Source organism: Ursus americanus, chromosome 6, assembly GCF_024610735.1.
Source record: "Ursus americanus isolate L20-20 chromosome 6, mUrsAme1.1.p, whole genome shotgun sequence".
Taxonomy (NCBI): Eukaryota; Metazoa; Chordata; class Mammalia; order Carnivora; family Ursidae; genus Ursus; species Ursus americanus.
Window position 1 is genome coordinate 9556313 of NC_142132.1, and position 13745 is coordinate 9570057.

General features: G+C 52.9%; 1 protein-coding gene across 21 annotated transcripts in view; it reads right to left on the reverse strand.

The window, feature by feature from the left end:
• The window catches only part of TACC2 (transforming acidic coiled-coil containing protein 2), a 199871-nt gene that overhangs the window by 22748 nt on the left and 163378 nt on the right, over window positions 1–13745 (reverse strand). For all 21 annotated transcript variants that reach the window (XM_045803335.2, XM_045803330.2, XM_045803329.2 and 18 more), the window contains 5 exons: window positions 10145–10205; window positions 8898–9096; window positions 3484–3545; window positions 2325–2440; window positions 991–1162 (listed from right to left, as the gene is read on the reverse strand). In XM_045803335.2, the coding sequence (XP_045659291.2) occupies window positions 991–1162; window positions 2325–2440; window positions 3484–3545; window positions 8898–9096; window positions 10145–10205 (610 nt within the window). The remainder of the gene's footprint in view (window positions 1–990; window positions 1163–2324; window positions 2441–3483; window positions 3546–8897; window positions 9097–10144; window positions 10206–13745) is intronic.

Sequence of the window (13745 nt, forward strand, 5' to 3'; positions counted from 1 at the left end):
CTATTTACTTATTTATTTGAAAATCTTGGTGGGTGAGACCAGGCAGTTGAAGGGTTTTCTAAACATAATAGAACTCATCAAGAAAATACCTCCAAGTATAAGTGTCAAAGGTTTTGGTCAAGGTCATTTTCTAAATAATAGAAAGACGATTTCAAATGAAAAAGTGTCTCTGGGTAGATTAGGAAGACTCCAAAATCAGAAGCCAACTTTGTAGAAGTTGAGTCATGCACGAGTCCTTCCGTAGTGTCTCTCTGAGAGACCGTTTGAGTCACATCTACTTTCTTCTTGCTTACTAATATCTTCCCAGCATCTAACTTCCACACAGTAGGTGCTCAATAAATATTTGATGTATGAGATAAATGAATGGTCTACTAACACAGAACAACAAAAGTAACACTAAAAGTAACTAAGTCAACGGCCTCAAACCCTCTTGGGGACTGTTAAGGAGGTAAAAGAGATAAAAATAAAAATTCACCTAGAAGGATGGCCCATTTTAGATGTTCAGGGGGTCTATTTGCTCTGCAAGCCTCCAGAGCAGCTTGGGGGCGGGGAGGGATATAAACAGGTCTACAAACAGGAGGGATTTCCCATCACCAAGGCCCAGGAAAACCAAGTGTTCCCCAAAAGGAGCGTCCCCTGCCCTACCATTCTCTGCCCTCTGCCCTAGGGTATGGAGAAGCAGGGTACAGACTGAAAACAGCTCCAAAGCAGCAGTCCAGCCCCAGGGGACTAAAGTGGAAAATCAAGAACCCCAAAGGCAAATAAAGCAGTGAGGTACGTGCAAAACCCCGTTGGTGAGAAGGAAGAGCTTTTCTCTCATGGCTATGGCGTGGGGTCTCCTAGGCTGGCTTCTGTGGTCTGGGGGTTGGGCGGCGCCCCAAGCCAGGTGCCTGGTGAGTGTTGCTCTGAAGGGTTGGACCCCTTGGTGATGGGACACAGCCGGCCCAGGCCTCACCCCCAGTGATCTCGGGCCCCTCCGACCCCACTTACAATTTCAATCGCGTCTGAAGCAGTACCCAAGGTCATGGCCTCCAGCTCCTTCTGGGAGGATTTCTCTGGCACCTGCAAGTGTGGCTCCTGGTTGGGAGCCAGTCCTCGTGTGACAGGATGCTGGATCTTTGCCCCAGTGTTTACAAGGGCTTCGGCTTCCTCAAAACTTGACCTGAGGAAGCAGAGAGCATCTTTACTTGTCTCACTGGGAATCTCAGTGAAATTGACCAGGATGCCCCGACTCAGGCACCACCCCAAGGGATCCCGCACTTCAGAGCTGTGCTCCCAGAGGGAAACTGGGGTGGGTGCTGGGGGGGCCAAGGAGCTCGGAGGCTGGAGAGGGTGGTCCAGCCCCACCTCAGGGCCTGAGGGGGAGGGTCAGGAGCACATATGCCACTGGTGGAGTGAAGCAAACGGCCCGTCCCTCGGCGGTGCGCCCTGAGGGAAGTGACTGTTTCTTTTTCTGTAGGACAGGAGACGAGACAGCGCTCAATGAAGGTCAAGGGAGATACTGGCCGCATGTGAAGCACCTGACATGGTGCCCGTCACCATGATTATTGCAGTGACGACATCACCACCATCGTTCTCAATACCCTGGGTGGATTCAAGAGTCAGTTTGGGAAGTCAAAGCAAGAGCTTTCACTCCGGCTCAGAGAAAGGGGCAGGTAAGGGGCTGGGAGGGTGCCAGCCCCAGAGTGGTGCCCCACCCTTACCCTGTCCAGTGCCCCACGGCTCAGAACAGGACTCTAACCAGTGCTAATTCACAGCCATGTTAGCAGGGGTCATCTACCCGGCACGCTCCCTTACAACATCTCCGTTTCATCCTGCCAGTGGCTTTGGAGGACAGGCACCCCCCGCCCCACTGCACAGCTGGGGGGGGTGCCTGGAAGACTGAGAGCCTCAATTAATCCTCATGAAATTCCCACAGCGTCAGTGTTATGACTACCCTCATTTTACACATGAGGAGAAGGCAGCACAGGAGGGTCACGTAACCTGCATCAGGTCACACAGCCAGTAGGGGTGGGAGTGGGACTCCGGGTCTGAATGTGGCGGCATGCTGCCTCCCCATGGGACAAATCACAAGACAAAGTTGTATGTGCACTGGGGGGCGGTCGGAGGGGTCACGCATTCAGCCTCTGAGAGGACAAAGGGCAGTGGGTAACGCCCCCCCACCCTGCATGTATGTCCGTGGGGACACTCAGAGACCCGGATGTGGGCTGCCTGAACACATCACCGCAAATGAAACCATGATCACGCCAGGACAGCAGTGCCACAGGGCTGAGGCCTGGGGACGGCTGGCCTGACCTGAAACTCTCTCCTCACGGAAGTCATACCCTGAACACGGCGTCGGGGACTCGGATGTCCGGACCGGGGGAGACTTGACCGGGCTCTCCTGAGACGTGTCAAACATAAGGTACAGGGCCTGCTTCTTCGGGGGGTCATCGTCCTGCTGCAGGGATCAAAGGCACAAGTCAGCTCGGCTGCAGGTGCTATCGAGACGAAAACCAGAGCTCTCTTCAACAGGACAAATAACTCATCGGGGAAAAGGCTTCTTTCTTCTTGAGCCACCCAGAAGGGAGGAGCAAGCCAGTGCTGGCCAGGGGAGAGGAGAGGAAGGTGGAGGAGGTGTGAGTGTGGGCTGCTGGGTAGTGTCGGGGGGAGAGGGACCGTAATGGTGTCGGGGTGCTGCATGCTGTTCAGTCCTGGCCATCCCCTCTGGATGGGCAACCATGCGGCCACTGGGGATAAATACAGGGGTAGGCAAGACCCCAGCCTGGGCGGTGCCCACATCAGATGGGGGCGGGGGGACGAGTATGATGGCCCAGTGTGGCGAACACCTTCCTCATGGTCTGCTGACTGCAGGTCAGAAGCCGCAAGCCCAGCAGCGATGAACGATGCGAAAAGATACAGATACGAGCAGTATGTCTGGGCCATTAGTGTCACAGCAAGCCCTTCAGGTGCCTCTGGACCTCTGGTGGCCTCACTGGACGACAGCAGGCACGAGAGGTCACGCTCAGAGCCAGGGGCTCTGCAGGCAACAGACAGGAAGCCTGGGGGCACAGCTAACCCACCAAAGCCACTCAAATGAAAACGGTTAGTGGGTGAGGGGGAGAGAGACTTCTTGCAAGGCGAACCAATCTTCAGTTACGTAAAGCAATTCATTTGAAGAAAACAGGTAATAGTACGCTTTAAAAACCGCCAAACCCCTGCTCCACCTTTCTAAGGAAATCTCTGACTAGTTCTTCCTCGGTCTAGGGAAGTGATGCAGGAAGCCTAACTGCATTCTCATTTGCTCCCTGAAAATGCCCTGTGAAGTGGACCGAATACAAACCTCCATCCCCCAGTCCCAGTTCACCCTTACTGTGCACCCAGGACGCTGCGGGCACGGAGGACCCTGGATTTGGGACCTGAGCTCAGGCGGAGGCCGGGCCCTCCATTTTCACAAGACAGGGAGGGAAAGCAAGTCCCCCGCTGGCCTGAGGCAGAACTTACAGGTAAGGAGGAGCCGATTTTCTCCATATATTCAATTTCATAGGAGTTTCTGTATTCCAACTCTGCAAAAGAAACAAAAGGAGAATTAGTGTCAGGGGAAAAAAAAAGAAAAGAAAAAGGAAAAGTTTGGGCCAGGCAGGGTGGGGCCTGAAACCAGACTTTAAACTCCGAGCCTGTCCACTGACTCGAGGTTTCGATCTCCGGCTGGAAGGGGAGGCGCAGCTCAGCCGTTTGCAGACCACTCGTGAACCTCTTGCGGCAAAGGGGCTCCTGCCATCTGGGCGCCTGAGAGGGTCCAGGGGAACTCAGCGTGAGCAGCACAGGTCTGAGCAGGAACAGATCTGAGCACTAGGCACCAGTTTTCACAACTGTCTATTCTGAGGGTTGCTTTTCTGTGTTTCACAGCATGGAGAATGTCCCCACATCCTGACGACATTCTGGAAGTGGCCCCACCGCAGTCCCTGTCTGAGAATGTAGCCCCGGCCACACTCCGAGACAAGGGAAGAGCATGCATTGTTCCTATACTGCTGCTTGTGAAGAGAAGCTTTGCAAGTCACCTGGAACATTCCCCAAAATCCCACCGGTGCCCGCAGGCCTGGTCCAAATCAGGTTTTCAGATGCAAAGACTATCAAAGTCCAATTAAGTGGAGAAATGACCGATTTCAAATTGACTGGAGACCTACGCCTGCAAGGGAAACCTGAGAGGCTTTCACTGGAGTAGAAGCCCTGGGTCCCCCAGGTTCCTGGGGGAGGGGGGTTCCATGAGGACACCCAGCTCGGCCCCTCAGCGAAGCTCCCTGTCCAGTGAACGGACTCCGAGCACGCACGCCAGGCCTCAGACTGTGCTGGGCGCGGTGGATGTGGTGGTGAACACCACCAGAAAGGACTCTATCCTCACAGAAGCCACATCCACAGCTACCAGATGGTTCTTTCCTACTTGAGAAGAAAACCAAGAGGTCACATGTGACCCGCTCAGACAGCAGCTCTGCGAGAGCATACGTAGCGGTCCCTAAGGCCTGCATTCTTCTTTTTAACACAACAGAGAAACAGCAGTTCTGCTTTCAAGTTCCTTCTATTTCTACATATGGTTGAAGTCCTCACTCCAACAATGATGATTCCTTGAGGTGAGCTTTAAAATGACACATTTCCTGAAGACCGTCCCCAAACCTGCAAGGGTTTGGGGCTGTTGGCCGTATGAACTCAAGCACCGAAAACGTGGACAACTCTTCAGGAGTCTCTGAATCTCCCTGGTGAAGCCAACGTCTCCTTCCAGTGGGCTTGGCCTGCCCGGGGAACGATCAGCGGCCAGAAAGCCCTCATGCGTCCCGCAGGCCTCCGCCCGGGTCTGTCCGTCAGTCGGGAAGAGCAGAGACTGGCCAACCCCACACGGCCAGGCTGCAGTTCAACGTCTGGGACGGGAACGGGCCTCCGTTCTTCAGACGCACAAGTATTTGCTTATGAAGACTTACTGTCTTCCTCATCTTGTGAAGGAGAGGTCAGCTCCAGTGACGGTGAAGGACAAGGTGATTTCTAGAGCCTTCTCCAGATCTCTCACTTTCCACATGTAGGACCTCAGGACTATTATTTTATTATCCGATTAAAGGCTGTTTTAAGTTGAGAAGGTAACAGTGCAGCTGCTGCCTCCTTCGCCGAGGTATCATTATTAGTGCCATGGCATTATTTAACTCTAAATTACTGAACAGGAACCCTTCAGCACACCCCACAATGGCACAGAGCACCCAGGATGCACCACTCAGGCTAAGAGCCACCACAGAGATTTTTCCAGGGACTGCGGCCCCGGGTCCGTGCCCAGCTCTGGTGACCAGCTCGGCTCAGTCAAGCGTCCCGCCTGGAACTTTAGCTCGTCCCTTGGCAGCTGATCAGGGTGAGTTTCAGGTCACCGAGCTCGCTTACCTGCCTGCTTCCCCACCTGCCAACGGAGTCTCCCTTCCCACTGCCCAGTGCCCCCCATCCCATCCTTCAGAGGCAGTAGATGACAGTATAACAGTGGCGGACTGTCTGACCCCCACACCCCGAGAAATGTCTGCATCGTACATGGGAGCTTCAATCCCTGGTGACCCCCGGAGGTGTTCCTTCAGCACATGGCCTGAAATTTCCAATCATAGCCATCTGGGGGTCTCATTTATAATTTACAAAATGGCGCCTGGGTGGCTCAGTCAGTTAAGTGTCTGCCTTCGGCTCAGGTCATGATTTCAGGGTCCTGAGATCGAGCTCCATGTTGGGCTCTCTGCTCAGTGAGGAGTCTGCTTCTCCCTCTGCCTCTGCTCCTTCCCCCCAACTTGTGTGCACTCCTCACCATTCTGAATGTCTGTAGCATGACAGCGATGCACCCACCACAGAAGAACAGTTAGGCTCCTGAGAGGGGGCACCTTCCCCTCTGTTGGATGCGGGAAGGTAGGGGCAGATGTCACTGTGTGTTAGGGAGATGGCTGCTGGGTGACCCTCAAAGGCCCGTCCAGACTCATGAATCTAAAACACTGCTCTCCTTGGGTCTCTTGGACCAGACCTGGGAGAGGCTTTGCAGGCTCCTAATCTTTGCATCCCTACGGACCACAGGGACTAGGATTTTTCCCACCATGTTTCCAAAGATTGCACCAGAAGGGGCCATTTACTAAGCAAGCATTCGAAGAAAAACATTTGTAATTGCCAATCTGAGTTTTTAACCAGTGGGAGACGCTCAGTGTTGCCACAGTGAGCCGATGTAATTACCGCCCAGACGCGTCATTTTAATTACCTGGGCATCTTTCTAAACTAGTTCCATCCAGGTTTCTGGAACTATTCGGACAGCGTGAAGCTCTTGTGGACCCAGGTAGGGAAGCACCGCTGAGTTTAACACCCTCTTTCTAGAAACGACGAGAGGAAGCCTGCAGGGTGCTCCCATACAGGAGCGTGGTGGGCAAGAGCAGGACGCTCAGGAGGCAGGCAGCCCTGATCTGCGGGGACGAGCCCCACATCGCTCAGTAAGTCGTAACAGCTCAAAGCTCGCTCCTGGGGGGGAGGAGCAGACATCCACTCTCTAGAACCGAGAGAACGAAATGAAAGCACGTGTCCAAGCGCCTCAGTGGGGCTCAGAGCGCTGCACCAGTGACAGCTCCTGCCTAAATACTGTCACTTAGAGAACTGGCCTTGTAGCTAATACCTGTCCAGGCGGTCATTATTTCTAACCCAAAATTTCGTTTTCCTGGGATTTGTGATTTCCGTGGAACAGAGCCTCAATCACGGCCACAGCTCTGGCCAGCTTCTTTTTGGTGATGCCATCGGCACCCCAGGGGCGTGTCTGGACTTGACCTCAGTACGTTAACAGGAAGGACGATCCGGTAGGGGGGCTGGGCATCCGGTTTCTGCATCCAGCCACTGGAGGGAAGCAGGCTGTATTAGAAAGGTGAATGCAGGGTCAACACCTCCTGAAACTCTAACCCTCCCTTATACGTACAGATGATGGATTTCCGACGGCCCACAGTCGGCACTTCCTGAATCTTCCCAATCATTTTCTAAGGAGGCAGGTTTAATAGAGCTTTGTTTCAAACGTACAGATTTACCTATTTGTTGAATTTTTGCAGAAAACAAGCAATGACCAAATATGTCACTGAGCCACTGAGTTGTCTGTTTTGGTTCATTGTCAAAGATGAACAAACATGTTAGCATGGATTGGGACACCTATTAGCTTAACAGGTACTATTAGGATCTTTATATTTTCTATTAAAAATGCACATATTGGGGCGCCTGGGCCACTCAGTCGCTTAAGCATCTTCCTTCAGCTCAGGTCATGGTCCCAGGGTCCTGGGATGGAGCCCCACATTGGGCTCCCCACTCAGTGGGGAGCCTGCTTCTCCCTCTCCCTCTGCCTGCCACTCCCCCCGCTGTGCTCTGTCAAATAAAGTAAAATCTTAAAAAATTGCACCTACTTGCATCATCGTTACAGTAATAAGTGACCTCAGAGTGGCCTGGACCAAGCGTGAGAGACAGGGTACAGGGAGGCAGCCGGGGCGGGGGGGCATCCGGCAAAGTGGTTCCATCCACTGGGGCTCATGGCCCAGGTGTGTGTGCAGAGGAAAGGCCTGAAGAGGGGTAGAGCCCAGAGCCCCCGGGGTCAGGCTGCAGTGAGGTCACTGCCAAGCGTCCCAAACCCCAACCTGAGGGCCACCCAGACAGCCACCAAAAGGCTCTGCTCTGCAGAACACAGGACGCCAAAACACCCAAGTACACATAACTTAGATGGTCTTTCCATCTTCAAACCACAGACAGGCAGTGTGGTGAGAAGGTAAGCATCCAAAATCCCCGCACCCCAAAAATGAAACGGACCTCACTCATCTCGTTCAGAGACTTGGGCACAAAGCAAGCCACCGAGCGTGGCAGCCGGGTCACGGAAGAGCGTGCAGACGGAGCAATCCAAGCCACCCAAACTACCCGCTCTCGGTGAGTGACAGCACTGCCTGCCCGGAGGGAGCGGAAGGCGTTTAATGGAGCTGCTGTTTCCTTAGCAGCCGCTAAGAAGTGCAGGTAAGGTTTTCATGTGCGACGGTCCTCATATTGATTTCTACTCATTTTTTTTTTGAATGGTTGGATATCAAGATCTTGGAGAAGAAGACTGAGAACCAGCCCAACAGTCCGAGTGCTGGAGGCAAGCTCACAGCGGGGCAGGTGCAGGAAAAAGCACCGTCAGACCGGGAGATAGTTTCTGGCCTCAGCAGCTTTCCTGATGAGAAAGGCAAGTGTGGGAGCCAATAGAGAGATGCAGAAAAATCAGTGTGAGTAGAATACGCAGTTTACAAAAAAAAAAATCTTGATTCACCCAATCATGCTGTGCTGATCAGACAGATGAGTATTTCAAGCCAAAGGATCAGGCAGAAAGCTGAAAGCAAAAATTCATGTAGGAGGAAGAAAGATATTGATGAGAAAAGCAACACGCCTGGGGGCCTGTTCAGGAAAACAGTCCTCTGGCTGGCAAGCCTGGAGCGAACCCTCTGGTTTGGGGGCTTGAGTGGAAAGTGTGGCCCCACCCTGGGACTGATGGGCTGATGCTCAGTGGTGGCACTGGGAGACCCTAGGCCTGGGCAGGGGCTGACCCGCACGGAGCATTCGGCTTGAATGGTGCTGCTCGTAGCTGGGTGTGTGTTTCAGAATCACCCAGGCTCGAAAGCCACAGAGAGTGAGCAAAGCTCGAATGAGCACAGGATGGGAATCGGGAGGGCCCGGAGCTGACTGGCTCTCAGCTGGCATCTCGGGGTTGGGCTACAGCGGGATTCAAGCCTTAGGCTGTCTTAAAATGCAGCCTTAGCCTGGAGTGCCCGGATGGCCAGGCGACCTGGCTTGGAAGTTTCTTTCCTGGCCTTTTGCTCCCCAGGGGCAGTGTTCTCCAAGGCGGGGGTCCAACTGGCCACCAAGTTGCTTACCCTCCGTGGGTGAGTTGAATTTGGTGTCATTGACGAAGGTGGACAGGTCCGAGGGCTGCGGGTAGTCCTGTTTGTCAGCCTCCAGATCCACCGTCACACACGTCCACTTCTGGTTGGTGACCGCCAGCTTTTCCTCATCGGTGGCGTGGACCACTGCGGAGATGACCGGTGTTTCTGGTGTCGCCGCTGGCGTGGAGTCCTGGGAGCAAAAGAGAAGCAGTCTCTCCTCTCACATGGTCTCTGAGTCCCCGACGGCGCCCCCCCCACCCGAGTCTGGGGCCCCTCTAACCAGGACAGAGCCCCACCAAGCTCCTCAGCATGTCCTCGGACTCTGCTCAAAATGGTCCCAAGGAGGCAAATCCTTTCCTCTGTAATTTGTGAATTTCCTTTCCTAGTGGCTTGTTATGGGGGTGGGGGTGGGGAGCATGGGTTTAAAAAAAAATCAGAATTTTGTGTCTGGGTTATTCGAGACATTCCTGCTCATTCACTTTGAGGAAAAAATAAGGAAATTTACTTATTGGCACTTTTATTACTGCAACTCCCGTGTTATGTCCACACAGTGCCTGTGAACCAATCTCAGCAACATGGCTTGATGATCTCATGCCTGTGCAGAGGGGGAGCGGCTGAGCAGGGCAGGGGCAGGGGTGGGGGGGGTGCCTTTCTGTGCAGCCCCGCCCGACCACGGTCCGCTGGCTGGGGCAGTGCTGGCTCAGATGGAGGCCTGACATACACGCCCGAGGCCAGCCTTCCTCGCTCCATCATGGTGTAAATCTCATAGAGGAACTAGTTAGAGGGGGAAGGGCCCAAACCCCACTTCTTTACGGCGTGATTTCCTTTATCTCCCCACTTGGAATTTGGTTACATAATCCAGTGCTCCTGACACTCAGGCTTTCTCCCTATATATTCATTTATCTCCACGACTTTCTCAGCCTGGTATCCACAGAAGTTCTCAGCAGATGAACTGGCCAGAATGGACCGGCGTGTTTCCTGCAGAAGCCCCCAAACACTTCTGCGGAACATCTGTCTACTCTCGGGACACGCTCTGATCTGTCCCAAAGGGAGGGGATCAGAACGGTGTCTTCCAACAGCAAGGGAGCCCCCATGTAGGAGGTAAAAGAGGGTGCTGGAAACGTGCCCGCGATGAGCAGAAAAGCAGCTCTGCTGACTAGCAGGGAATCAGAACGCGTGGGCTTTAGCTGCCTGGGTGAGCGATAAAATCATACAACATATTCAAGGGAACACTGTACCTGAGAAGGTGGATCAGAGAGAGGAGACCGTTTTGGCGATCTTTTCACCCTAAATGTGTCACTGGAAATAAAACGGAAAATGTGAACACAACAAACAGTGGTACAGAACAGTCCAGAGCTACACAGAGCCGACCGAAGCCACGGCCTCCGCTGTCTGGCCCAGACCGCCCTCCGGCCTCCGCCGTTCCACACCGGCTAAGAGACGTCTACACCGACGATTCATCCCGACTTAACAACAGATATTATCGCTGCCCCCGAGGGAAAGAGTCCTCAAGCTGGAGATCTTTTAAAGAGATGCCATTTTGGAGAGCTGGCCCAGAAAATGCAGCTAAATTTAGCCAGATGTTCTTACTTTCAAAAGCAGATTTTGGTGAGATTAATGTATCCAGATTCCTCCAAGAAAGTCTGAACCAAGTGAGGTGTGGGGCAGGGACCTAGGTTCCCGACACCGATTAACAGGACCCAATTTACGGACTGGCAGGCCGACACGGCATATCATGAGGCACGGACAGAGCTGTGCAGAAACACAAAGGAACGTTCTGGGTCTTCGGGGAGAATCCCTTCCCACTCACTGCAACTCTGAGCGTAAAGGATTCCTGCCCCTCGGCACGTCTGGGTGAGATTCCAACCAGAGGCAGGGCCGGGGTGGGAGGATTCTTCTTTAAATTGTAGTGCAATGCCCATAACATACAATTTACCACCTGCAACCTCTAACGTCGGTAGTGCCAAGTACTTTCACATTGTACAAGCGATCTCCAGCACTCCTTCCGGGGTGAGAGATTTCTCTAGTGTCAATTCCTAAACACCGTTAATGACTCTTTTCTCCCTTCCTCTCTCCTTCATGTAAATAATTAGGGGCAGGGGCAGGTCACTCAAGAAAAGGAAACATCAGATCAGACTTGCAAAGGGGTCAGAAGGAGAGCACTGTTAGCACACATGGTTCCACGGAGTCACTGAGTGGTCAGGGGGTCGTTTCCCAGGCAGAACGGAGGCCTCCCCACCTCTGGCCTGACGCCTGGTCTCAGGCCCCTCTGCGGTACGGTCCTGCCCCCAGCAAAGCAATGGCATTTTGGGGTGCGGGCTGCCCCCTGACCTTAGACCCCAATACCTCTCCCTGCTCTGAACATTAACTGGGTGGACAGAGCAATTTGGCACTCAAGTTCCTTCCTTGTGTTCTCTTCAATAAAACGCTCCAACAATGGCATTCAGTCATGAAAAACGACTAGAAATGGTTATTTACAACATTTATAGCATTTGCCATACGAGCAGTGCAGCCCAGCCTGAAGCATATATTTATCCATGCATATAAATATATAACTGTATATTTGAGAGTTGCTAAATGGCTCTAAAAAACTAAAGAAATCCCTCAGGCAGAAGCAAGCCTGAGAGACTCAAGCCTACCCCAGGGGCCGCTGGATGCCTGGGACCGGGCCAGCTTCCCTTGTAAGGACAGGGAGGCAGGTGGGTACCTGTCCTGGGGCCTCTGGGAGCTGCCCACAACGTCCCTCCCATGGTGGCAAAGCAGCACAGGCACAGAGATGGTTTGCTCGGGTTCCGCCGACGCCCAGCAGGGTGAGCCGTGGATGGGGCTCCGATCGATACCCGGCCTGGTCCTGGGAGACCGAGGACGCAGGCCCAGAGCAGGCTGGCGAGGGCTCTCACAGCCATGTGCTCCACTCTGAGCCAACCTGGCATTTTAGGGGGTCTCAGTTAGAACCGGCCCCACAATCCCCGCGTGCACAAGTGACCTCGGGCCACTGCCTCTGGTCGGCCGGATGGTTATTTCGTTGTGAAGTCACAGTGCTTTGAAAGCAATCACTCAATGGTCCAATTAGAAATCAAAGAACGGAATGAGAGCTTTTAAAAAAAATGTATGAGTTTCAGATGAAGACATCCAATATGCAAGGGGGAAAAAAAAGTTCCATTCCTGACAAGCAGGCAGATGTTGGATAATCACATTTTCACAGCCAAGCAGTTTCACTTATGCTAATCACTCTGAAACAGGAACGTAACCTCTGCTACTGGGGAGCCCCGTGCCCCCCACCATCCCCAGGCCCGACACAGAACTACATAGGCAGCAGCCATGGAGAGGAATGAAAAGAGCTTGAAAGCAAAAACAAAAAGAAAAAAGCACAGGTAGGGTGAAAGGCAGATTCCATTAAATTTACTTACAACAGAGAACACACAGACATCACATCTTCAACCATCCTAAGACAAGAAGACAAGAAAAAAGAGAGACAGACAGAAGGAACTGACAAAAAAGATAAATCTGCAGACGACTGGTTATCAGGGGCTTGGGCTACAGGAGTCATCCACAGTGGGTTCTGCTGGTGAGTGTGGCCAACGTCCCAGCTTTCTGGAGAAGGGCTCTCAAAGAGCACCTTCCTCTCTTGGTTCCGATGACCCCATAAGGTGCTGGTGCCCAAAGAGCTTTGTCACACAGTGTAGGATTCCAAGCCATCTGCACTAGAGGTGACACCCAGAGATGGGCTGGCTTCCCTGACCCGTTACTTAGCTCTGATGACAGGACAGAACATAACCAAGCTACCTGTGGGGAAGAAGGAGGTGCGTGGTGGCCACAGGTTGGCTCTCATTCCAAAAATGACAGACTGTGGCTTTGTCATCTGGGCATTTCAGACTTCTGTTCGAGGCTTAAAAAAAAGCTTCCAACACAGCTTTGACAGAGCGTCTAAGGAGGGCCTGGTTGGGGACCTGATCTCAGAAAAGTCTTGGGATCCAAGACTAATAACTGCTTAGAGAACTTCCTCTCAGGAAGCCCCAGATTCTTCTCAAATGTTAACTTCTCGGGGAGCCCTGAATGGGAGGTAAAAAGGTCACCCTGTCTCAATTCATACCAGGCAGAGTCAGAGAGGCCAGCGGCTGTGGTCTCTTCTGCCAAGTTGGTGCCAGAAGCCTGGTCTCTGAGGCCTTGTTCAACTATTGACCATACTTCCCATGAGGGCAGGAGAAAGGCTCCAAGCACCGTCCCCACTACGCTGGGACCCACATCCTAAGCAGGGACCCGTAGCCATCCAGGTGACAGCTGGGTCTGGGGACGAACTCCAGAGGCACTGACACGGAATACTGAAGGGTACTCTACTTGGCAAGTGTCTGTGGACAGCGGAACCGATTATGAATGGCCTCCTGAGGACTGTCTTCTCACTGTTCTCTTCTGGACCTACAGGGCCTTGGAGTCTCGTCTGCAAAAGATGGCTAGAAAAAGGAGTGAAGACAAACGAGGTGCTTCTCATGGGCTGGCTGAGGTGCAGGGAGGGGCCCAGGCCAGACCTCTCATTCCTGGGCCATTGATGGGCAGACACAAATCCTATAAATTCTAACAATATTTTAAGGGTAGATCTCCTAGCTTGTAGACCACCCCAAAAAGCAATTCCTGTGCTAACCAGGGAAAAGGCTAAGTCACCAAAAGGAGGTTGACCAGGTCTCTACTGGACGGTTCCCTCTCTATGGGCTCTCCCACACTCCCTTGGAGTCAAATGAGAGGTCTCCAGCTAAAAGTAATGCTTTAACCCACTCTCATAATAAGGCAAGGGATCAAGGTCTGTAGACCCACAGGGATATGTGGCTGGGAAATGCCACCACT